Source organism: Eleutherodactylus coqui, chromosome 4, assembly GCF_035609145.1.
Source record: "Eleutherodactylus coqui strain aEleCoq1 chromosome 4, aEleCoq1.hap1, whole genome shotgun sequence".
Lineage (NCBI taxonomy): Eukaryota > Metazoa > Chordata > Amphibia > Anura > Eleutherodactylidae > Eleutherodactylus > Eleutherodactylus coqui.
This window is the reverse complement of record NC_089840.1, coordinates 75,628,366-75,655,450: the sequence shown is the minus strand read 5'-3', so window position 1 is coordinate 75,655,450 and position 27,085 is coordinate 75,628,366. Positions and strand designations below refer to the sequence as shown.

The window sequence follows — 27,085 nt, the reverse complement described above, 5'->3', positions numbered from 1 at the left end:
AACACTGTAGGATTACAGGTTGGCATTGATGGAGCTGTATGTTTTTGCAATCTTATCAACTATGTAACTATCCATGCACAATGTCCTTTTTAGCTACCGATAAGAAGGTACTTCACGAGCATCAATCAGTAGATGTAATATTTTCTATTAGGTAACCTGGTCACCCAGGCCCCTTACAGCACAAGATCTGTATAATGATAATTCTTGCTAAAATACGAAAATTCCCATTATATTGCGAAATTATGATCCCATCGTCCTGTTTGCTACATTGATATATTCGTAATTTATTCCTGCTTTTCCTATAGGTTCTCGCCTACTGAAATTTTTCAGTTCTGGAAGCAGTGGCATGGTGCCTCCACATTTTATCTACACTTTACCAACATAGTTGAGTCAGTACCTCTCCAAAAAGATACTAAGGTGTTACGTCTATTCTAAAAGAAATGTGCAAGGTATATTGACACTTCAATTATTATTTTTTGCTTGAACATGTTCGGAAGAGATTTGTGGACATTAAATCCACACCTTATATGCTTTGAGCTGACACACCGATAAGATAAAGTTGATGTCTGTAGGTTTGCTTACTTTGCACTTCAAGCCATGATATAAGTTATTTGCCATAGAACTGAAATGCAAGGTGTAGATAATGGATTAATCTGGATGCCATAGACATTAATTGAAATATCAAACAGGTTTCGGAAAGAAGAATCATTTTGGTTTTAGCCATTTCGAGCTAGAGATAAATGCAAGGTCAGCTGGTTTTAGTCGAATGATCATTTTACTGCAGTCCTCATTGGGGAAGAATGGGATTGTCTTTCCTTACATCTTATCAAAGCAAATCCTTTACATCAGTTCATGTTGCTTCCGACATTAGTAATCTAATTACAGATTTTAATTTCCATAGGAAATGCCGGTAGATACATACGGTGCATATAATAAGTTAATATTTACACCTTTGGCCTATAACCTTGAATGAAGACACTACACCCATATTTTGTTGGATAGGGGTCGGTCATGGCTTTATTTTGAAAAATTCAGAATCCGACTATAATTTTATTTTTTCAAGAAACTTAAGAATGTGTACATTTCAACATTGCTTGCAATTGGTATACCGATAACTGGACTATCAAGCTTGAGGATCTCGAGATCAGGGCTTTTGTGTCCCCCATGCTTCTCACCATGGGGTTACTGCACCTCTGGCAGTGAAGAGAAGACTGAATAGAAAGTTGGTTGTGCAAGCGCACTAGGGCTCCATTCAATTTCAATGGGACTGCCGAGATACCTGAGCTGGTGCTGCTTGGCTATTTCCATGAGTCCCAACTGAAATAAATGGAACGCTGATTGCATGTGCTCTGCCAATGCTACATTCAGAGTGATGTCACTGCGGGGGGAGAAGTGACCCCTGCAATGACAGGAGAATGGTACATGGAAGTTCCATTCTCCATATCGGTGGGGGTCTCAGTAGTGACATCCCCACCAATCAGCAAGTTATTCCCTAACCTGTGGATAGGGGATAACGTCTAATCTTGGTACAACGCCTTTAATCCCCTCATCACCAAGATTAAACCTTTCGACGCCCGAGGCCAATAACCCTTTCTCTGCCCTTTCTGTAGCTTGTGGTATGCTTATTCACATGAGCGTTTTTACGTGACTACTTTAGCCGCGATCAAACAAATTGCGACCATCTAAAGCATTGGATTCCAACACATTCATTCAGATGACCGATTTTCAGCCACGTAAAAACGTGGCGCCGAGAAAGATAGAAGATTGGCGACCGTATACGGCTGCTGATTTTATAGGCAGTCAGAAAAGATAGGTCTTGTCCTATCTTTCTGCCGATATACCTAGACTCCTATGGGAGCAAACAAAAAGTGAGGGGGAAGGAGTTTTGCAGCAGACAGTGTTGCTAAAACATGACAGGTGCCTCTATTTAAGCATCAGAAATAATTCTGAGAATTTATGCTGACTGAGGAAATTCCGGGCTGCGGCGTATATACGCAGCACCCAGGCCGTGTGAATGGACAAGAAAATGTTAATTTTAGCCGCAACTTAATTGCAGGTTTTTCCCATTCATGCGATTTTTGGCTGCAAAAACGCATCACCTGCGTGAAAGAGATCTTAAAAAGTGTTGTCCAGTAATAAAACAATATGTCACAACATTTAAAAAAAATACTTTTATCAACAATCTGTTTCCTTCCCATTTGGCACAGAGGCTCCGGTGGCCACCCATTGGCTAGGCTACCAGCGATGTTCTTTAACAGCACATGACCATTGCAGCCAATCACTTATTTTAGAGCTACTGCAAAACAGGTTTACCAAGTAGCACCATAAATTCAAAGTCAGTGCCTCGGATGCAAAGCCACATTTATAGGCTACCAAGCGTTCCCTGGGCATTCTGCTGTCGCAGAGTGCCACTCTCTGTCCTTGTTAATTGTCTGTTTGTGAATATTATATATATATATTCTTTCTTTCGTCATCAGTGAAGTAGTGTTTTTTTTCGGGTGGGGGGGGTGAGGAAGTTGGAGGAGAATGCCATTTGCCTCAGGCAAAGGAAAGGCTAGGAGCACTGCTGTGTCCAATCTAAGTGGTACCTTAGTCTCTCAGGCGCACTTAGCCTAAAGGCTATAAAAGTTATGAAGCCTGCATGCTACAGGATTTTGCAGTTTTGTGTTGTGGCCCCTATAAGAGATACTCACGGAAAGATATTCTGCTTGTCACATGCTACTCTTCAACTTTGCAATTGGATTTAACGCTGTAAGTAAGGAAACATAAGTTCTGGTACAGTCTATGCGAAAGTGTACTCGAAGTGGCTTTCTTCTGCTACAACGGGGCAGATCATCCAGTCGTCTGCAGGACATTTAAGGTATTGATCTGCATTGGACCTCCTTCAAGTACACTTTCACATAGGCTGTACCACCACAACTTACGTTTCCTTACTTCTGTCATAGCAGCGGTCCCACTGCACTTAGGGAGCCGTAGAAAGTGGATTTCTGCTTCTCACATTCTCCCCTTCAGCTTTTCAATTTAGTTTTACTCTCTTGCAGGGGCCACAACACACAATTGAAATCCAGGGTCCACCGGAGCCCGCATGCCATACCGTCTAATGCATCCATGTCTTCCTATTCAAGTATGCTATTGTTATTTCACTATAGGAGGCCCGTATTGAGATCGGTCTTTTTGACAACACCCATTTGGACACGATTCTCAAACAGCACAAAACCAGTAACATTGGACTTTGTGCACTTTGACTTACCATGATTGCTGGTTAGACTTGTTATTGATGTCCGAGACATCCGTCCGGATGAATTACCATGTCATGGCTGCTTTGGTGTCCAAGATCAGCATCCAGGGTGCAAACGTTAATAATGTCTTTTAGTTTGGGCCAATTTCTTGAAGGTATTAGTTGAAACCTATAAGCTGTATGTAGTCTTACCGTGGGCAATGTGCTTTATAGACATTTGAAGACATAAATGATGTCTGTGTTGAGAGCATTTCCAGTTATTTACCCAACCCTCATGCAGATGAAAAAGGCAATTCTATTTATATATGCTTAGTAAATCTCTTGTACATCTCTGAGTAAATATTAGCTCATTTAAATTAGTTTGGATGCATGTTTGGCTAACAGCGGTTTGCATAACCCCTCCCATAGCAGAAACACTTTTTGAAGCAGAAGTAAAGCACTGCAGAGGCAGTAGATTTTGACTAGTAATTGGAATAATGAAATCTTAAGACATCCCGCCAACGGTATAAGTTTTATTGACCACTTACCCTGGTGGAGAGCAATCATAGCGGTTTTGATTAAAGGGGTTGTCCGGCCATAAACACAAGGTCTCATTACTTCTGTTTGCCCAATACAATGCACTTTGAAATATATATTGTGCATTGTAAATTAGGCAAACAGAAGTTATTCACTTACCTTTTGGAGTGCCCCCCCCTGTGTTGCTCCTCGGTTGCCATTGGTTCCAACAAGTCTCTTGTCCTCTTCTTGTCGGGCCAGCTCCAGGTGTTCTCTGCACTGGGGCGCTCCTTCTACTCCGCGCAATGCGCAGTAGATCTTCTGCCGGCTGCTTCAGGAAGCTCTGGTCTGCCTGCAGAGGCCGCGCGGCCGCGGGATCTTCAGCTGACAGGTAAGGGGAGTGGAGGGCCGGTCTCTCACGGGGGAGGGGTGCTGCGAGCTGTCAGTAGTCAGGGGTGGGTGTGGGGAGGTGTAGGGGTGAGAGACCTGTCAGTCAGTAGTCCCGGGATGGGGGTGAGGGGGAAGGTGGGGGAGCTGCTGGTCGGAGCTGTCAGCCAGTGGGGGGGGGGGGGGGGGGGAGAGGATGCTGCTGCTGGTTGGAGCTGTCAGCTGGTGGCTTGCGGGGGAGGGGGGGGCACTGGAGGGGGACACTGTGGGGTGCATGTGTGTGGGGGCAGTGTGGAGGGGGCACTGTGTGTGGGCACTGTGAGGGGGGGGGGGGGGGGATGTGTGTCAGTCATGTTTGGTGCTACTTTCACTTTCAATAGCAGAGGATCGCGATTCTCTGCTATTGAAAGTGCTGCTACAGATCACGATCCTGATAGAGCTGTGACAGCTGTTAACAGGAGATTCCTTCATCTCCTCAGCATGTCCCCTCATTACTGGACACTGGGACAGGGCTGTCCCAGTGTCCAGTGATGAGGGGACATGCTGGGGAGATGAAGGAATCTACTGCTACAGTTGTCACAGCTCTAGCAGGAGATCGCACTGCTCTCCCTGCCCTCTCATTGCTCTGAATGGGGCCGGACGGCTGCCGACTCCATTCAAAGCAGTGAAGCGTGCATTTGCATTATGATGCCGGTCCTCCAGTCATGTGACCGGTGTCATCGGGAGCGTGCACGCTGAGAGAGAGGCAGCAGTGCATCATGGGAACTACCCAGCAGCGCCATCTTTGAAGAATTCTTCAGGCAAACTTTATAAAGGGAAGAAAAGGAATGAAAAGGTAAGCAGAATATCGATTTTTATGGGAAAGGCTGTTGTGTGTGATGCTTCTACTCCACAGGGCATTAATGGGGGGGGGGGGGGGGGGGGGGGAGAAATCAGTTTGGGCGGCGGACAACCCCTTTAATTCTAAAACACTTGAGACATTTCCAATGGGGAAAGGAGGGGGGGGGGGGGGGGGGGAAACTGCTGCTAGGTACCGCTAGTGGCAGCTTACCTCTCCTCCGAGCAAAAAGATCAGCCCATTTAGGTGCAATTATGCAAGACCCCCACGTTGTGCTGTGTTCATATCGCCATTATGCTTCCCATTGCTCTGTTTGGAAAAACAAAAATCCGTATCAATGGAGTCCAGGATTTTTGGAACGGATCTGTGTGCCAGCTGTGAACATAGAAGTCATGGACATGGGGGTCTACAAATAGATACTAGTGTAATATGTCTCCACCGGAACTATAGGTGGAGACATAGGTTGGCCGGGCTCAGTGACAGGGAACTCCCAAGGCACGCCCGCAGTAGTAGCAGTTAGGGAGCTGCACGGAGTGTCCCGATTTTTCCCCATCAGTGGATCCTCCTATTGTGGCACATGTGCAGCTGTAGCTACGGGGCGCTTACTGACAAGTGCACCTAGTAAAGTTTAGTTGTGGTTAGACAGAGAACTTCACCAATGCTGCATGACATTCCATCCTGCAGGGGGAGGACCGGTGATGTACAGGCCGACCTCGAATGTGCCCGGCGGTGATGAGGGACCAGAGGCCGCTGATGGCAGAGCAATCTGCTGACACTAGAAACATTCCAGGTGAGGGGGCGGAACTGGAGCCATCAGTCCCTAAGAGCTCTGTCCACCAGCGCACCGGAGGGGGTGCCGATCACAACTGATGTTTTGAAGTGTAGTCGCATATTTTCATTTTTTTTTCTTTAATGTTCAAAGTTGGCAAGTACAAGCAATAGATCAGCCTACTCTGTACATTTTCCTTCAAAACCTTACTTCTGCAATGCAGATAGGTAAATATAAATTTCCCTAGCAACACCTTCAGGTAACAGCAAAAGGCCCATTAGACTACTCTGTACATTTTTCGTATACAGCGCCTATTCAACTAGGTGACCACTTTCCTGGGAAATAGATCTTTAGTTAGCCAACTGCATAGCTGAACAGGGAGCTCCAGCTGTGCCAGCACTGCTCTCTAGTGCAGGTGAAGCTGTTCCATAGAACAGTTTAATTCCTTAGGGACCTATCGTGTTTTTACATCCTGCAGCTGCAGAGCGATCTCCTTCCATACAAGGTGGGCACAGGCTGTTCTTACAGCCGGCAGCAACAGCTTCGATAAGCCGCGCAGTTCATTAGGGCCATTAACCCTTTAAATGCATCTGTCAATTCTGACAGTAGCATTTAATTCCCCCGAATTATGTTTGGGGTTCCCGTATGGGCCCCCACGATGAGATCGCAGGGAGTCGTGCGGATGAAAAAAAAAAGAAGCTTTGTTGCTAAGGGATTAATAAAGCCTTTTTTATACAGTATTTACATTTTCAAACATATTTTGTCTGTGTCCCCACTGCTATACTCCCCGACGACATGTAAGAAACAGTCGTTCTTTGCTACAGATGGCTTCTCCACTGGACCCAATGCGCCGTCAGGGTCTCAGTGTATTGGGTTGAGTAACAGTACTGTACACCCGATACACAGTGACCCTGACAGTGTATTGTGTGAAGGGAGGGGAGAAGCTGTCTGCAGCATAGAATGGCTTCTCCTTACATGACAGCAGGGAAAAGAACAGTGGAGAGGAAGAAAAGCTCTCGAAGATAGATAATGGAGCAGATGAAGTAGGTTTAAAAATTTGCCTGCACTCTAGATAACAGTGCAGGGGCAGCTGGAGCTCCATGTTCAGCTCTCAACTCCTATGCAGCTGGGTGAAAATGGTACTATGTACAAAATAGGTAAATATTGCAAAATGTTCAAGTATTAGTCCATTTTGTACATTTAAAGAAAATGTAGAGTGCAGTTCCATTAAAGGGGTTGTCCCGCGCCGAAACCTAAAATTTTTTTTTTCCACAGACCCAACCTTAGCAGACAGTTAAATTACATCCATTTGTTATTTAAAAAAAAATAAAAATTTCGCTTACCTGGATCCCCGATCTGCAGCTTTGAAGATTCTTCTTTCAAAGATGGCGCCGCTGGTCTTATCCCACGGTGCACCGTGGGTCTTCTCCCATGGTGCACCGTGGATGTTCTTTTCCAGTCTGCGTTCCACTGCCGATTACAGCCACCTCATTGGCGGATTGGCACCACGTGACAGAGGCGGAGCTACGATGACACGGAGAAGAGGGAGGAGCCAGGACGCCACTCGTGAGCCCAGACACAGCCAGCAGAGGATTCTTATCTGCGCAAGCGCCGACTGTTGCGGCGACCAGAGAAGGCGGCTTCAGTCGTCGCCATGGAGACGCCAGCACCGGAGGGGGTAAGTGTATAACTTCTGCATGGCCAATATTTAATGCATGATGTATATTACAAAGTGCATTAATATGGCCATACAGAAGTGCATAACCCCACTTGCTGTCATGGGACAACCCCTTTAATGAGGCCCCTTCCCCCCACCTCTCCTCCACCTCCACCCCCCCCCCCCCCCCCATTTTCATTTTTTCCAGTCCCCTTTAAAAACAAAAAAAATTTCAATGCTGCTATTTAATGAACTGAAACACTTTTTAAAAAAGTTCTAAGTGGAGTATAACGAAAAAAACCCACAAAAACGACATTCCGCCATCTTTCAGAGAATCTTGTTTCTACGGTGCACAAACTGCAACAAATGACATAACTTTATTCTGCGGGTCAGTACGATTACTACAATACCAAACTTGCATAGTTTTTTTTTATGTAGTACTTTTTTCTTCAAAAACATTAAATTTTTAAAAATTGTCTGCCGCCATCTTCTGCGCGCAATAACTTTATTTTTCCCCCCTGACGTAGTTGAGCGAGGGCTAATTTTTTGCAGGAAGTCCTGTAGTTTACATTAGTACTAATTTGGAATACATACAACTTTTTAATCACTTTTTATTGCGTTTTATTTGGGGGGACTGAAAAAGTGCATTTCTGTTTTTTTCTTTTCAGGCGACATTCACTGTGCGGGGTAAATAATGCACTATGGGAGATCGGACTTTTATGGACACGGCGATACCAAATATGTATTTTCTTTTATGATTTAGATTTTTTTTTAAATTATAGATATATATAGCAAAAGGGGGTGATTTAAAATATTACTCTGGGGGACCACAACTAGCGATGCTTTGATCGTTCCTGCAGTATGTCGTAATGCTATATCACATCATACTGCGATTTGACAGGCAGTCTATCAAGCCACCCCAGGGGACAGCTTGATAGGCAGTCTGCTAAGGTAGCCCTGGGGGCATATATTTACATTCCACAACACTTCTGCTCGATTCAACCCAAACCCACCCAATCGGGTTGTGAATCAGCCAACCCAAACCCACCCAATCGGGTTGTGAATCAGCCAACCCAAACCCACCCAATCGGGTTGTGAATCAGCCAACCCAAACCCACCCAATCGGGTTGTGAATCAGCCAACCCAAACCCACCCAATCGGGTTGTGAATCAGCCAACCCAAACCCACCCAATCGGGTTGTGAATCAGCCAACCCAAACCCACCCAATCGGGTTGTGAATCAGCCAACCCAAACCCACCCAATCGGGTTGTGAATCAGCCAACCCAAACCCACCCAATCGGGTTGTGAATCAGCCAACCCAAACCCACCCAATCGGGTTGTGAATCAGCCAACCCAAACCCACCCAATCGGGTTGTGAATCAGCCAACCCAAACCCACCCAATCGGGTTGTGAATCAGCCAACCCAAACCCACCCAATCGGGTTGTGAATCAGCCAACCCAAACCCACCCAATCGGGTTGTGAATCAGCCAACCCACCCAATCGGGTTGTGAATCAGCCAACCCACCCAATCGGGTTGTGAATCAGCCAACCCACCCAATCGGGTTGTGAATCAGCCAACCCAAACCCACCCAATCGGGTTGTGAATCAGCCAACCCAAACCCACCCAATCGGGTTGTGAATCAGCCAACCCAAACCCACCCAATCGGGTTGTGAATCAGCCAACCCACCCAATCGGGTTGTGAATCAGCCAACCCACCCAATCGGGTTGTGAATCAGCCAACCCACCCAATCGGGTTGTGAATCAGCCAACCCACCCAATCGGGTTGTGAATCAGCCAACCCACCCAATCGGGTTGTGAATCAGCCAACCCACCCAATCGGGTTGTGAATCAGCCAACCCACCCAATCGGGTTGTGAATCAGCCAACCCAAACCCACCCAATCGGGTTGTGAATCAGCCAACCCAAACCCACCCAATCGGGTTGTGAATCAGCCAACCCACCCAATCGGGTTGTGAATCAGCCAACCCACCCAATCGGGTTGTGAATCAGCCAACCCACCCAATCGGGTTGTGAATCAGCCAACCCACCCAATCGGGTTGTGAATCAGCCAACCCAAACCCACCCAATCGGGTTGTGAATCAGCCAACCCAAACCCACCCAATCGGGTTGTGAATCAGCCAACCCAAACCCACCCAATCGGGTTGTGAATCAGCCAACCCAAACCCACCCAATCGGGTTGTGAATCAGCCAACCCAAACCCACCCAATCGGGTTGTGAATCAGCCAACCCAAACCCACCCAATCGGGTTGTGAATCAGCCAACCCAAACCCACCCAATCGGGTTGTGAATCAGCCAACCCAAACCCACCCAATCGGGTTGTGAATCAGCCAACCCAAACCCACCAAGCGGGTTGTGAATCAGCCAACCCAAACCCACCAATCGGGTTGTGAATCGAGCAGAAGTGTTGTGGAATATAGATATATGCGCCCTGGGGCCATTTAGAAGGACTCCGGCTGCCATGACACTCGCACGACTCTCTGGAATCTCACAACACGACACCGTACGGGACCCGCGAACATAGTTTGGCCGATTGCAGCTATTGCCTGTGGGTGTCAGCTGTAATAAACCCACGCTGTATGGAAAGGTCGACCCGCGATCTCTTTTCATACATACCCTGCACCTGCATGACGTAAATGTACGTCATAGTAGTAAGAGGTTAATATCTCCAATAACTGGATTATAGTCTACATTGGTACATACTTCTGAGTTCTCTGTACCACGCTGGATTGTTCTCCAAAGTTCTCTTGTACTCAAGGCTGGAAAACCAAGTAGGTTTGCAGCAGCTTTAGCCATGCACTAAATATAATGAAGCCCTCACACAGGCTGCTAGCAGCTATTGAAGCATCCCCTAGCAGAATTACAGTTTTCTAGGCAAATTTTAAATCCTGCTTGGTTTCAGAGGGTTGTGCATATGTCAATAAAAGCATAAAAAGGTGCTGCCTCAGCTCTTTAAAAACAGTGGAGGCTGAGAATCCTATCTTTCAGCGGCAAATGGTAATAAGGCTGGGAAATGTCAGATTTGCCCGCTTCCCTTTGCTAGCACCTGTTAAGAGAAAAATTGATTGTCTTCTTGATGAAATTGGTTTATAAAAAAAAAAAGCAAACACACATGCAAAAACTAAACTTTTTATTCAGTTCTCAGAATAAAATAAGGAACATTTTCCTCTGACTTAAGTGAGCTGATTAATTCCATAACAAAAAAGGGGGGGAAAAAGACAAATAAAAACACACAAAGCAGCTCAAAACATTGGGAAAGGCTGTGAGAATGTACAGACCGCAAACTTCTGCAATTACACACTGTCAAAAAAAGAGAAGGAGTAAGAAAGCACAATATTAATTTAAATGAAAAATAAAGCAAAGCTTTGTAGTTGGCCAGATTTCCCCAGGGGCCAGAGAGTCAATGCTTATCAGAGCTTCTCAGAAGAGACAATTTTGATTAATATCAGGACCATCTGACTCAGTCTATTAAACCCCGAAGGAAAGTCTTCAGATAGAAGAGATAGGTCTTTGATTAATAATTCCTCCATATTGTCATTCCAAGCATTTGCAAACTGTATGGTACATCTCTCCACGGCAAGCGGAGCCACACTGTGAAGGCAATAAGCCCCTAGAATAGGAGCCCCAGATCAGCTCGGAGCTTATAGAACCTTTAAGTGTGTTAAATGGGGGATGTGGGTGGGCATCCAATTGCTCAGCAGCAGCCAATTACTTCCATGGATGCTAATTAAGTCCTGGTAAAATGTAATTTGTAATTAAGCTTTCTTGTAAATTAGCATAAGAGGAGAAGGCTTGGGAAGACAAGAACGAATTAGATAAACATTTACAATGGTTGCAGACTAATGTACAAAGTGTCACATACCAAGAGCCCCTCTGGCATCGGCAGTAGTAAAAGGTTCAGAAAGGTGTTCTGCAACCTCAGGTGAGACCAAGACCTGCGGTATAGGAGAAGGGCTAACAACTGTGTTCTACAGGATATATGGCTTTATCATCAGGAAGCTTGGTTTATTATTATATACACAACGGTAACAGGCTCGATAGATGCTGCCATTCTATCTAGGGTTTTCACTGCATTTAAACATCACAAACTCAGGCTCCCTGAGAGGCCAGCTTGCGGATATTCGTGATAAGACGTTTAGAGTATTCTTTGTAGTCTACTGGTTTCACATCCATGGCTGTGGCCTTGATACGGGATTCATCCTTATGAAGAGAAAAAAAAAAAAATAGTCACTTCAACGGTGGCTCAAGACCACAAAAATGAAACAGATACTGTACACAAAAAGGTGAGCAACTTCATCCCTGCTTCTCCTCAAAGTACTAAATCCTATTCAGACTCCACTGCGTAAAACACTACTACTCTTTGATGGTGTTTACAGAGTTTACTTAGCGCAAGTCCAACTAATGGAAGGCCATTATTGTGAGAAAGAACTACACACCAGTGCGGCTGCTACTGCCCTTATGCCCAATGCCCAGTTGTGGACTCCGCGTGGGTGATCCGCAGATCAAGCCACCCATTGGGAAGCATAGCACATGAATTAAAGCATGCGGATTGGTTTTGCGGACCATGCTCTATTTCAGTGCTATTTCAATGGAAGCCGTCCAATCAACGGGTTAATTCAATTGCAGACGGGCCGCAAGAGTTAAAAAGAAAAACAAACTGCTACGCATGACCAGTGGCAAGCCGTCCAGCGCTTCATGAAAAAAAAAAAAAAAAAAAAAAAGTTTGGTACGGTGTTAGCCAGTAGAGTGAAGCGAGGTTGCTCTCAGTAAGAAAAACCAAGTAATCTTGTAGATATGATACCTTTGAATGGGTAACAAAACATCATATTTTTGTTAGCCATTAACAGGCATCATATCTACAAGATTGCTTGGCTTCTCTTACTGAGAACAATCACAGTCCAGCACTTCTGCACAGGTTCGCAGTGAAGAAAGTAGAAGCCCCGAACAGGTACGCAGAAGACATCGGCCGCGGCCAGGGTCGGATTCCAGTGTGGGCTCCCGACTGTGGCATCCGATTTATTATTATCCTCAGATTAGATGGTTATGCATATGCAGGCGCAACACTATTTTAGTCAGATTAGGGCTGATTAGTGAAGTCCTACTTTTTTTCTGTCAATTCTACCCAGCTTCCTTGGGGACCGGTGTTTAACCCCATGATGCTCCAGGACGTAGTTATGTCATGGCGTTTTAAGGTATGTAATGGAGAAGGATCGAGGGTCGATTCCGCTTCAAACAATGCAGGTGCCAATACTATAGTATTACATCATACTATAGGCGCGATACCATTGCAGGTTTTTGTCAATTTTGGGGACCAAAAAAACCCCAAAAAACAGTTTAAATTATATATAATTACAACCTGCCATATTTATAATAAATCTAAATAAAGAACTCAAACATTTTGTACGGCTGCATCAATAAAAGTCCTAACAAAGTTATGAATTCCCCGCATGGAGGTTATAAAAAAGAAAGAACAAAAAACACCGCCAGATTTATAAAAAAACAAACACTTTTCAATACATTTCAGAGTACATTAAAGGGGTTCTGACACAAATAATGTTTTTATGCTTTAGCAGCCATTGTTCCCTGGTGTGCCTAATGGACCCAGGGAACCCATGGTTTAATGGCTGCTAAAGCATAAAAAGATAATACTTACCTTAACGGTATAAAGAAAAAAGACCCCCGCGCTCCGAGACCAGGAGCTCCGTGACAAAGATTAAATAACTTTTATTGCGACGCGTTTCAACGGTACAAATGCTTGAGAAAGACGGCAGTGTACCGTTGAAACGCGTCGCAATAAAAGTTATTTAATCTTTGTCACGGAGCTCCTGGTCTCGGAGCGCGGGGGTCTTTTTTCTTTATACCGCTTTGGATATCGGAAGCCTGAAGGCTTTACACCCCGGGACGTCTCTCCTGCAGACACAGGATTGAAGACCAGGATCTTTCTAAAGGCAAACGTGGATATCGGGTGCCGGTGGCTCCTTTAATTAGGAGCGCACTGTGCACCAGGTGAGTTGTCACTCACCAACCTTTATATTTATAATTTTATATATCTTTGGAGGCGCTGAGATTTTATTTCTTTTTCTTCATAATACTTACCTTGTCTTCTGTTGTTGTTGACATCGAGGGGGGGTCATCTCCCAGCAGGCGCTGTTCCTCCTCTTCTGTCTGCACGAGCCGCGCCGCTCCGGGATCGCGCGCATGCGCAGTGGAGAGGTGCCCTCTGACAGGAGTCAGGATGGGCTGCGTCTCCACTGCGCATGCGCAGCACTCCGGAGTTCAGCAGGACGGACGGGCCGCCCACAGCAAGCACTGCTTGTGACGTGCTTGCTGTGGGCGGTCCATCCGTTCACCTCGGAAGTGCCTGACGGACGGACCAGAGCAGGTAGCGGTCTTTTTGACCGCTCCTGCTCTGCTTTAAAGGCACAGAAGATGATGCCGGCTGGAGGGGACATGCCCGGCGATCGGGCCAGGCCAGGCCAGGCGAGTACAATTTTTTTTTTTTTATGTCAGAACCCCTTTGAATAGTAACTTTGAAAAATTCAACTAAACCCGCAAAAAACCTAAGCTCTCAGACATCTATGTTGCTGGATAAATAAAAGTGGGAAGGAAAACCCAAAAATGGAAAAAAATAAATAAAATGACTGCATCTTCAAAGGGGTTAAATCAAATTGACCTTTAACTCATTATCTATTTGGCACTACCCTACTGATGAGCGTAACAGACGGCTAGTGTTTGAACAAACACCATCTTTATTGAAACCGCACAACAACAGATATTGGAACATGAGAAATCCATTAATAGATTTGTTCTATTAATAGATTTTATATGTCTCAACGTCTGACAAAAAGGTTTTCTATAGGTTCTTTGAAGAAGAAATTGTGCCCTGCTCCTTTTACTTGGGTTTTTGTAGGGTTTTAGGTTTTTACGATGTGTTTATTAACCCTTTCCAATCCATTGTCTGACGTCTTCAGACATTCTGATTGAAGGCTGTACATCTCGATGTTGGAAGACATCCGGCAGGGTATTCTTACTATATATTCCTGGCCGCTCTGTTGTCGGGGGCCTCTCCGGCATGTCCCATACCGCAGTACTGGCTATAGCCAAGCAGATGGCACCATTGGATAATGACAGAAAGAGAAAGCCCCCTAGGAAAACCTGAATCCAATATTGGATTGCAAAGGGTTAACGGATAACAAATTTAGTGGTGAGTGGAAAGAGAACGCTTGTCCTCGGTATGAACTACCTGGCTTATTTTGACTCGATAATTCCTGGCGGTATTTTCCCCATTTCAACGCACCATCCATCCGGACGCCATCAGAACCTGACGAAGTGCCATTTCAATAAAGATCGCGTTTGTTTAATCAAACACCCATCTATCGTTAAGTCAGACTATTTAGCATTACTCCACTGTTGAACTTATCTTTTTTTGCTATTGTGGTAGAAAAATTGAGTTAAGAAAAACCCACAACTCCGGCTTTCTTGAAATTCATCTACTATCTGATGCGAACATGTAAATTGTACTACAAAGCTGCTGCCATTTAAGAGAGGTGCGACGGCGCAGCAGCGACCTAGAAGTGTATAGCCTGACACCAATTAACACTTGAGTAAGTTTTCCCTGGTACACGGAGCAGTGTCCTAATGGTGCAGAACTTGTAATGAAGCACCACGAAGCTCTCAGCGCTCGGAGGAAGAGAAGAGTTGTGCTGTCACGTAAGGAGAAACAAGGACCAGAACAACAAATTAAAGTGTTGGCTGGTGTTAAGGAGGCGGCGGGAGGTGCAGCCGGCGAATCATCCTAGAGATCAGCGTCAATCTAAATTTAAATCTTTAAATAGGTCAAACGTTAATCGGGGGAATTCGACTTCAGTCACTCTTCAGGTTGCTGAATTGCTGTGTTAAAACTTTATATTCATAGCGCAAAGGCTCAATAATCAGCTTCACAAAGCGCTTCGAAAAAAAGGCAAATGAAATTTGGATCTACAGAAATTATACATCACACAAAAACAAGTAAAAGCCTGGATTATTCCCATTTAATGTGCAGGTGAGAACCACTTTGTTTTCCAAAGAATTAACAAGAGAGCTGTGGGAGCCACATAGCTGGTAGGCATGTTATAAAATAATGCCTTTTGTGCCGGCGCCTAGGAGTCCTACAAGCACAGTTTGACTAGGTATAATTGATGTATATCTCTGCCCCCTTTATTATATTACAGTATTTTGTGAGTCACATGCCTGGTTTTGTAATGCAACCCAATGAACACCACAAAATTACTTTACATAAACCTAAAATAATGAGCCACAGGTTAATTGAAAGCAAGGTTTGAGGTTTCCCAAGGCCACAAAGCCTTTATTTTAACTGTAAAAGACCATCTCTCCACATATAATAAGACTCAGGAGTTTCGGGATGGTCTAGTTGCTATATACTTAGTAGTGTAAGACTTTGTTTTAAAGCATACCCAACGCTTAAGATAACTTATCAGAATAAGCTGCCCTGTATATACGTAGAGAGCACCACTCTTCCTGCCCATTATAGGACTTGTATATGGCACTTTTCCTCTTTGCAGGCTGTTCGTGATTCTCAGTTGTCTCTCAGCTAGTGGGAGGAGACGCCTTGTGTGTTTTCCATACGATGTGCACAGAGAACTGCAAAATTCTGCTCCCTAACTCACACATAACGTCTGGGAAGACAGAAATATTGGGTAGTGGAGATGCGATTTCAGTAAATGATTGTTTAATGTGCAGTAGCTACTTTTAGTTGCCAGCAGTGTGTCGCCGCAGGAGTGTCCACTTCTGTTCTCCTCACCCTGCTCTCTGTAGACTTCAATGAGCAGAACGAGTCATTCCCTCCTTCTGTATGTCTGTTACTAGCAGTAAGCAGCAAACTACAATGGGGCCTCTTATTGGCCAGTAATTTAAAGGGACATTTCAGCACAAAAATAGGTTTTGGGTTTTTTTTGCTGTATTTTTTCCCCCGAAGATTTGTTTTTTGTAAAGTATTTTCTGCGGCCATCACTAATTTTTTTCGTCAACATAGTTGTGCGAAGACTTATTTTTTGCGGGACATCTTGTAGTTTTCTATTGGTATTATTTTAGAGTATATATGAATTTGTTTGCTTTTTTTGGAGACCGTAACCAAAAAAAAAAAAAAAGAGGCGCAATTCTGAATGCGTTCCGTATTATGGGTGAATAATGCTTTACGTTGATAGGTCAGACTTTTATGGATGCTGCGATACCAAATGTGTTTTTAGGTTTAGTTAGATTATAAATATGGGGGAAAGTTTTGTTTTTTTTCACAACCAATTACCCTTTATTTACTTTTTTAAATAAAACCTTTAAACTGATTTTCACTTTTTAAAAATTTAATTTATTCCCCTTAGGGCACATGAACTTTATGATTTGATCGCTCCTGTAGTATGTAATATAATAGCATTACATTATTCTGCAATCTGACAGGCAATTAAGCTGCACCACAGGCATGATTTGATAGACAAATCTGCAATGGCAGCCCTGGCGGGGCTTTCAAAAGGCTGCCGGCTGCCATGGCAACGAAATGGCACCCCATAAACTCATCGCCATGGGACGGGCAGACGTTTAGGACCCTGAATGTCAATCAGGGCATTTAAAGAGTTAACAGCCGCGATCAGCATGAGTGCTGATTGCAGTATTGTCAGCTGTAAGAAACAGACAGTACCTGCATTGTACAGAACGGGATTACCTCCCCCCCGATCCCCCACCATACAAACCCTGAACGCACAGGATGCAACTGTATGTCGTATGCCGTTAAGGATTTCTTCAGTGAATGACGCCGGCCCTGGTAGGCCACATTAGCGAGGAGGTATCATAATCTCAGAATTTTGATATGCAAGGTACCCAGTTAAATACAACCCTATTTACCAGCATCAGTCCTCCCAACATATGCACGGGTACCCTATGCCATCCTTATTGAATATGGTAGCCGTTTAGTTATATATTAAAATAGTGGCTCGTCATTTAGGCTCAGGGAGGGTCCTAGAGCAGGGTACCCCCTCCTCTATGACACAAGTCCCAACAGGGTGTATGGACAGGGTTAGTCTTAATGAAACAACCCCTTTTATAAAAGAGTATATATTGTCTTACAAGGTGTAGTACAAATTGACACTTGCTATCCTGCAGACTTCAATTGGCATAGCTCAGATTGCAATTTCTCATAAAGTCTCCATAACACTAGTTGCCATCTTCCTGATGACGAAGGCAGAAATACGGCCACAATTTACGGTCTGGCTTATGACTACAACGCAGAATCATGTCCCGACTGGCCAGATTTTAGATTCCTGTTCAGTTGAGCCTTCTAGCGTTGTAGCTGCACCGTGTGACCTAAAACCGTCATATTACAACCATATGAAAGTAACGCTAATCTGTATACCTCGCTGATGGATTCTTGCTAATATAAGCTGCCAAGTAATAGCTGCTGATATTCAAGATGCAGAGCAGCAAGCCAAAATGTAGTCATTGCTATGCAAGACATGCTAAGAGTGGAAGTTCATACAATGCCACCCATAGCGGTTTCTATCTAAAACTAGGAGTAGGTGGTACTTCTGATTAAAGCAATTAAAATAAATCTTGGAAGCTGCGGAGATAAAAACAACTGGGTAAAATTGACACACACATTTGTAACTTGCAGCAAGCTGGAACATTACACTCAGCCCACACATGTACCAGGAACGTGAAAGCGGGAACAGGCTGCCAATGCTAGGTGGCCTTTCATGAAATGCATTTGCATGGAAGGCTTAACCATTTTCTATACACAACTTCTACAACCGATTCTTAAAAACTTTGATGGAAATGGTTTCTATGACCATTGAGGACCTATACTCAGCATAGGCCAACAGTTGATCGTCAGGGTTGCGTTACTTAGGATCCCTGTGGATTGCCAGGCCCGCTGTCAGTGTAAACTGCATTAGAAACAGCGCTGTCAACACTGCAGAGGCCTAATTTAGTATTACAGTTACAGATCAAATTTATTTATTGGGAGCGATGTCCTGTAAATAAGCCAGGGCTTCTACATTAGACGCCCACATGACAGATTTATGGGAAGCAACAGGGCTAAAAGACCAGGCAGCATCACAGGTTAGATGCCCCGGGGCTGAAATAGCACTCCAGCAAGTATATTTACCAAGTGGGGGAGCGCAAAATTAGAATAAAAGACAACTCAAGACATCCTTTTTGGAAGCTGCACAACCTAGTATGTGCCGATACTAGAGGGAATTTTGTGTGTTCATGAACATACACCCTATTGTTTGACTGGGGTGTATTTGCAAGGGTGAACTGCAGCATATTTCGCCCAAAAATAGTACGTGTGAATGTAGCGTCCCGCAAGAAAAAAAAAAAATGTCCGTGGGCTCCACTTGCTATCAGCAATGTAAATACAGACTCGAGGGAGATTTACACGGGACGATCATCGCACAAAAGTCGCGTCTAAACACACAGCCATCGTGGACTATGCGTTTGCAGTTCGCTTACTTTCACCCAGCATGGAAATCATTGCTAACCCACTGAGTGTAAACGCTCCCCGCTCAGTGCTTTACATAGAATGTGAAGAAAGGCAGATCCCCACCGGCTTCTCGCTCAGCCAACTACCTAGCAGTGAGGTCGGCGCTGGTGCAGTCGTTTAGCCGACTGTCAATACGTCTAAATGGGACAAAAAGGATATTGCCTTGATACAAGACCTCATGCTGCATGTCTTTTTGCTAGATGCCTTTCTAGATAATCTTCTTAGAATATATATCTAGTTACATATGTATTTTTGGCCCATTTACTAATGCATTTTCCTGTGTTCTTACCCCGACATGATGAAGAACTTTCACTGAATTGCCACTATATGTATACAGGGGTTTTATCTTAAGACCAATGAGGATTTAATATGAAAGGCATCTCCCCCCCTCCCTACATTTGGAGTGCCGGTCATTAGTTTTAGCATATGCATTCTATTGGTGGTAAGGCGTTAGATCCACCCGGGGTCATGCGCCATGTAATAACTGTAATAGAGCCCTGCACAAATCAGTGATAGCGCGGCCTGCCCATTAACTAGTGAATAGATGTGTCATTCACACGAACAACTATACCCATCAGACCTCAGAAGTGGAGACAGACTGAACATTTCTCAATACCAGTGATAGATGTCCGTATCACTGCAGTTATACTCCCTCTGCAGTTCACAAAGTGTACTGCACTCATTTTCAATAACCATATAGCAAGTTATTTTAGACTGTCCTTTCAACTTCTGAGTGTTAAGTTACTGGAAGACACAAGGCTGGAAAAAGTAAAATCATCGTGTACTTACGTTGTAGGTCTCCAACTTCACCCGAACTCTAAAGACGTAAGATCGGAAGTTGGCATTCTGAAATACCTCATCAAATGCTTGTTCATTCTGTAACAAGAACATTGCAATGCTCAGAGGGAACATAGATGAGCCATCGAGAGGTGCCTCCTCTGTCCAGGAAATAATTGCACTTTTAAACTTGTCAAAATAGCTCAGCAGTCATCAGGGGGGGAAAGAGAACGTCCTTTTCTCTCTTCTCAGAGGGAATTTACTCAACAAAGAATGTGCTTGCTCTAAGCGTGGACACCCACAGACTACTTTTAAATGAAAAGCAGCAGAGAGCACTTTCACCCTCTGGAGAGAAGAGGGAATCCGTTTACATTCAGATATATAGAGGGGAAGGGAAAAAAAACCTTTGAAAAAGGCCAAAAACAAATAACTGCTGCTTACAGGGAACAGTATAAGAAAAACAGCCATATTCGTTCTGCTCCAAAAAAAAAAAAAAGAAAGAAAAATCGCTTTATCATTAAGACTCAAAACGCGCCAGTCTCTAAGGGGTTAAAATTACAAATTGTTGCATTCACAAGTATTAACACTAGACCAGACCAACTGCATGCAGGACTAATTGACCAAAACATAAAAACACCCTTTACATTCTGCAGTTGTCACCAGGCTGAGATGTACTGAGATCAATGTACTGTATGATTGTATGCAGTAACCTCTCATGCTCCCTCTAGTGGCAACACCAGGCAGCCAGATTGTTGTGTCTTCTGTTATTCTTTTAGTCACACTTGTGCCCATTTTTTGCCGCCTTCTGGCGTGCCATCAGAAGCACCTTACCTTTTCCTTAAGCTCTCCGAGATAAGCAGCGTTTTGTCCAAGAATTGCCTCAGCCGACTCCTGAAAGCAAGTAATCCATTGATTCTCTCCAAAATCAGAAATATTTGCCTAAAACAGACAAAAGTGAGTAATTGAGAGACATGCGTGGACACAGCGTAAGTGTTAATGGAAACAAAGGTTTTAATTTCATATAACAGTATAAAGTGAGCCTGCAAGTCCTTACTAGAACCATAAATTGGGTGCGGATGATACCAGTCAAGAGTTGTAAGTGAGCCATTCAACACACCCATTGGAACAAAACAAATGCTGGAGTACAAACTTATCATTTTACCATATTTGTTGCCAATTATGTAGGAGCTGGAGCCTACAGACGGGGAAAACCACTGCATGTAAAGCCCTACCGGCCCTAGCGTCATTCCTCCTGTACCCATGCACACCTACGGCAGCCTATTCTGAAGTCATCTGAAACGATAGGTATCCTTTAAGGGATAGGAAATCGTATTGTAGAAAAGTCTCACAAAAGCGGCGCCTTTCATCTGCATTGGAAAGCAGAAAGCTGTATGAGAATTTTTTTTAAATATAGCTTCTGACATCACCGTCTATTGTGAGCCGCAGATCTAAAGCCTGTGGTCTATCACAGCAGGTTACGGGAATAGGGTGTTCAAGTGAGAGCCTCTTATGCAGGGCGAAAAAAAAAATCAATGAGTTACGGGAAATAAAAACAAGGGCTCCATTTACAAATTCACCAACAGCCTGTTATTTATACGTTCCACGACATGCTACTGCCATTTTACATCATTAGGGATTTCGCCTGGCATTAAACAGCTTGACTGTAAGTCGTCACAGCTGCCGAGGGCTGATGAATATAATGAGCCCGGGAGAAGAAAGAACCTCGCTCTCCCTACCGGGTCAGGGCCAACGAGCACTTGTGCGAGAGTGGCGAGGCTGCATGTGGAGAACTGGCAGCCTTTTTGCAGGAGCTGGAATTATTCTTCGCACTCCAGCATATAAATTCCTCTCCGACACTAGCAGACATCGGCGCGGCCCTTGAAGACGCTGCCACTAATGCAGTAGGTGCAGCGCAGGGCTCCTGGGAGATGACTAAATAACGGCTTACAACAATGAGTGCGAGTGCAGCTCTCTGCAAACATTTCTGCCGTCGTTTATCATTAGGATGTCCAGTCTCAGAGAACGCTGGCTTGCAAGCACATGAGGAGTGGTAGGATCCCTCAATGTAAGCACTGCAAATCAGCAAATACAGTTCTAGCTTAAAAATGCAAAAAAAAAAAAAAAAGGGGGGGGGGAGGGGGGAATAAAAATACATAAATAACTTACAAATTAGTATTTGCATCTAAAACATGCTGTTTGGTAATTGAGCCACACAGCATGGACATCTGTACTAATACAGTGTAGATTCAGTTTTGTGGTCTTTACACAAGTACAAAGGCTTCTCGGAGGAAAAACTTGGCAGGAGATTTGAGCTTTATATCTTGGATTTTGGATCAATGACAGAGCGAGTGAGCCGTATTTAAACAAGATCGTTCGGCAGTTACTTTGCACTGGAATGAGAATGGAATTTCTGTACGGCTACAAGTCTCAAAGCGGTTATGGAGACTACACAAGCGTGCCGCACATTAGCGCTGCAGCGGAGGGATCATTAACAAAACGTATTTAGGAGTAGCATTTAAGCACACCTGACAATCTGCAAAATGTTCCAGCGGTCTCACAAATTACTTGGATACGGCCAAGACCCACATGTAACAATACTGCAGTGTTTCATTCTGGATGACTTTTTTTGCACCAGATAGTTCGCTACAAACTTTACTCCATCCTCTCTCACGGCAGCTTAGTATGTGCAGCAATCGTCATAATTAAACATTAAAGAGTAGGGTCTTTATAAAAAAAAAAAAAAATAAAAGTTGGTGGAATACACTAGAAATGGTACGGTAGCTTTAATCAAATATACTGCTGGCAACTTCTAAATGACTTCATAATAAGCTGTCATTTTGCACACGAGTAGCAGCGTTTCTGGTCGTTATGACTTCTATCCTGCATTTGTTACTAGTTTTCCCCACTGCAAGCTGCATCTCAAACTCATTTTTTCCCTGATCTAGTGGGGGGGAGACTGGCTGCTATGGTGGCTCTATATATTGCATTTAAACAGGTCCTGCTTCGAATACACAGAAGCAGTGGCATGGTGAATATAGAGCAGTACCAAGCAGTGTAGAGGAGAACCCAGCAGTGGAGTTAGCTAGAACAGGGGTCCCCAACACCAGTCCTCAGGGACCACCAACGGATCATGCTTTCAGTATATCCTATAGTAATGTGGCAATGTCTGAGGCACCAGCAATAATAACATCACCTGTGCAACACTGAGGAAATCCTGAAAGCATGACCTGTTGGTGGTCCCTGAGGACTGTAGTTGGGGGAACACTGAGCTAGAATACCCAATAGAAATTTACGCTGCATTTTTGTGCACGTTTCTCTGCCTCCTTCCAGCAGTTCCAATTTTCTTCCCTCTCAATAGATTGCTATGGGCAGCATGACATCACCGATCCCCACTTCCAGTAATTAATTTCTGAGTGATACTGGAGATGGACTTCACATGCAAAACAGCAAAGTTACCGGTAACACAACTGTAAGCGGGTGGATTAGTTATTGAACAGTAGTGCCAGCCCCTTGCAGTTGTGAACAGGCTCAGCTCTCCCTGCAAAATAATGCTGAACACTTAAGCAGCACAAGGATAGTGTAAGGGCCCATTCACACCTACGTTAGGGCATTAGGTCACAATGCAGTCGTGCGGTTTTGGAGCTGAACCATAAAATTAAACATTTCCTACCCCCCACCATTGGTTTCAATGAAGTTTCAAAACACTGTATGATGTCAGTTTGCTTTTGCTCCCCCTTTATCTTAATAGTGCTGCAGGCTGCGCTATTGTTCTTCGCTGTCGTATGACTACACTCACATGAATGCCCTGTACACCAATGAAGGTCAAATGGACCAGTATATTCAGAGTCCCAGCATCCCGGATTATCTGTGTGCGCCAACAGTTCTGATTTAAAACTGCTATGTTGATCAAACACTAATTTTTACTCTTTTTAATGTTTGGATTACTAACAAGATGTCAGCAAACTGTAAGACAGATCAAAGAAAAGCAGCTGAACTGCAACAGAACCTGAAAGGGTTGTGCAGGAGCTTTAAATGTAACATTAAGCTGCCACACTGTGTAACAACATTAACCCTGTAAGGACCAGGCTGCTTTGGTCCTAAAGGACCAGACACTTAGGGATTTTACCCATGCGGTGGTCTTGTCTTTTTTTCCTGTGACATATTGGGCTATCTTTAGAAATATCTTTTTACACTGCCTTTTTCCGTTTAGTTTTATTGGGGGTAAAAAGCTAATTAAAAAAAAAAACAAAAAAAAAAAACTTTTCATTTATAGTTTATTTTTAAAATGAATATATTTATGCTAAAGTATGGTAATGGGTTATTTTTGATGCTTTGATCTATAATTTCTATACTTTGATTACAGGGCGCATACAGCGATGGATTAGTTGGCGTTGACAGTGGGTCATTTTCTTATCTATATATTTTATTATAACTTATTTTTGTAACTTCTTTTAACCATCTATGACCCCCATGATGTCATACAAGACCTCTGGGGATCTATCACATTGTATTTATTATTTCATACTTTTCCACTGTAGCTGGGGCATCCATAGGAGCCCATTTACAGGAAAAACATCCCCAATAGTCACTAACAGAGCTGATCAAGGTCTACTAGGACCCTGCAGCTCTGCTCTAACAGGGAACAGCCCGGGTCACGTGATCGCCGGGTAGCATAGTGCAGTGTTCCCCAACTCCAGTACTCAGGATATCCTGAAACGTGACCTGTTGGTGGTCCCTATGGTAAGAACACCTGTGGCAATGTCTGAGGCACCAACAATAATTACATCACCTTTGTAACACTGAGGAAATCCTGAAAGCATGACCTGTTGGCGGTCCCTGAGGACTGGAGTTGGGGACCCGTGGCATAGTGTAAACAATACATCCACTCTTTGGTACATATCGCTTATTGAGTGCTATGTAGCATGGAAAGCAGAAGTGGTTAATTCCATATTGTACTTCTGCTACCAGCTGGGATTAAAAGCACAGGACCAAGTGCTGTATATTTACTGCGCTTGGTCCTTGAAGGTTAAGAATGTAGAGGCTCTGAGCCTCTGTATGGACACAGAAGCGGGTACAGTCCTCCTCCCTGTTCCATGTGCACAGCAGCAGGCCTGGAGCTTTTTCAGCCTTCCAAAGTATATTGATTGCACAGAGTATTTAAAGTTACTTTAAAACATCTGACCATTTTATCTAAACTTTCAAATAAGAACAGTGAGAACCTACTTAGCAATTCAAAAATGGGAACAGCCTCCAAAAGATGTCTTCTTAGGTTGCCCATACATATTAAGCTAAAGCTGATGAAAAATGAATGATTTCAATGAAAACTAACTTTTGTTAAAGGAAACCTGTCACATCCGCACAGCACCATAAATTATGGTTCTGTTAGGGAGCCGGGTGATGCAAATTTTTTTTTTTGTATACTCGCCGTCTCCTGCAATCCAGCTGTGTTTTCCCTCAGAAGTCTTGGAAGCACGGGACTGTGCGCTGCATGAAAACCGGACTCTTTTCAGACTAGAGGGGAAAGCCACTGGATTATGGAAGAGTATAGAAGATACATCACACGGCTACCTGTCACGTCCCCTAATAGCACCATAATATAGTTATTGGTGCTTGGGGGTGTAACGGGTCCCCCCCAACGAAGGCTCATCTGTAAAGTCACTTTTGAATTTTTCATATGAGTTTGATGAAAGATCTTTCATTCAAAGACAGATTTTCAGTGCACCATCAGTCTTTGCTGCAAGAATGTCCTCAGTGTTCTCTGGTGTCACTCTGCGTGTATGACCAGTGTGTTTGAAAAACTGCAAGGGTCAATATGGACTAAAATGTGTTCAATTAGCAACTTACTTCCATCTAAAAGTGTAATATATTGTTTAGTTGACTATGTGGAGAACTAGCTATTGCTTTTCCAAACCTTAACAAAGCTCTATGGCCTACATGCGTCTAGCAAAACATTCCCCGATTTGTGCTCAATACTCACTGATAGAATGAGGCGGTATTTAAAGTTGGGAAACTCTTCGTTACACTTCTCACAGCGGAAAAGTCCATTCTGGTGGTCAATCACCTTTTTGTTACAATCCTGAGAAGGGCAGGCCTTATATAGACAGTTCTCCTTCCGAAGAAAGACAATCGTTGCTACACTAGTAAAATAATCTGCCTGCAAAAACATAAAGACATACGTTTATTGATTTCCTTATTCTTCAGTTGGAGGTGAGTGCTACTTGAGTAAGGGGTTTTAAATCAACATAGTACAGCCGTTAAAAGGCAACACCATAATAGATACATCTACGGCAATTAGGATTTGTCATAAATGTATCTGACGAATGCCAGTCCCACCACTAGGGTTTCCACCATTCATTAGAATGGGTTCTGTGGCCTTGCTTGGCAGTAGACACAGGTAAAAGCCAGTTATGCGTGTGCGGCCTCCTCCATTATAGTCCATTAGTGCTATGGAAACCGCCTGTAACTGTGGGAATAGATCTCTTTAAAATTAGATGCAGCAAGACAAACTAAAACAGCAGCAGTAGTTTTTTCACTCACAGAGGTCTGATGTTTGCATCATAGACAGAACACATACTGAAGCACCAAAATGTGAAGGAGTCTAAAAGATTAGACATCTGTAAGGTCACCTGTAGCACTACAATCAATCACAACTATTTCAATACAGGAGAGGATGCAGCGCCATAATACGGCTCTCAATCTTCTACTACTGAGCCATAATACAACAGACGTAGATTTCCTATCCACTTCCTCTGGATATGCGCATGATTTCATATTGGTAAAGTACGTTTATCAGAGTCATTATATATAACTGCGATTGTTCCTTTGGACGCTGTGTTACAGCTAACTCTATAAGTGCTTAATTGAGTACTATGTGGAGGCACATATATTGGCCAAGCACAGTTTTAAATGTGTGGACTGCTTCAAGACAGATTACAAACCACTGACTACAGTTGGAGGGGAAAAAAAAGCCTCCTTAAAAACACAACAGTTTCTGCATCCTAGAGCTATGAATGACACTCATTAGGTCACTTACTTTTTCTCCGTGGCCCAGGTTTTCATTCTTAGCCTCCAGCAAAGACTTCCAGTTTGTGTTCGCTCCTCCAGCACCTCCACGAGACTCAGAAATAGATGATCCTTCGAGCACTTGACCCTCTGAGTCAAACCTTCGGAGAAGAAACAGATATTTAATAGTAAACGTATAATAGAGAGAATCCTAATAAACATTTTTGAACATCTTTAAAGCCAAAAGACTGAGCCCCAATGTCCACAGGCAAATTTGATTGGCGGAATCCGCGTGGGACACCCGCAAATCAAGCTGCCCATAGAGAAGCATGGGCATCCGCAAATGGATTACTACTAGAGATGAGCGAGTATACTC

General features: G+C 43.9%; 1 protein-coding gene across 2 annotated transcripts in view; it reads right to left on the bottom strand.

Moving 5' to 3' along the window:
- Positions 1–10,518: 10,518 nt before the first annotated feature.
- RPA1 (replication protein A1) overlaps positions 10,519–27,085 on the bottom strand; it is a 48,371-nt gene continuing 31,804 nt past the window's right edge. For both annotated transcript variants that reach the window (XM_066599689.1, XM_066599690.1), the window contains exons 13-17: positions 26,741–26,870; positions 25,685–25,861; positions 20,539–20,646; positions 19,720–19,806; positions 10,519–11,603 (exon numbers count right to left, since the gene is read on the bottom strand). In XM_066599689.1, coding sequence (XP_066455786.1) covers positions 11,493–11,603; positions 19,720–19,806; positions 20,539–20,646; positions 25,685–25,861; positions 26,741–26,870 — 613 coding nt within the window. In that variant the 3' untranslated portion in view covers positions 10,519–11,492. The remainder of the gene's footprint in view (positions 11,604–19,719; positions 19,807–20,538; positions 20,647–25,684; positions 25,862–26,740; positions 26,871–27,085) is intronic.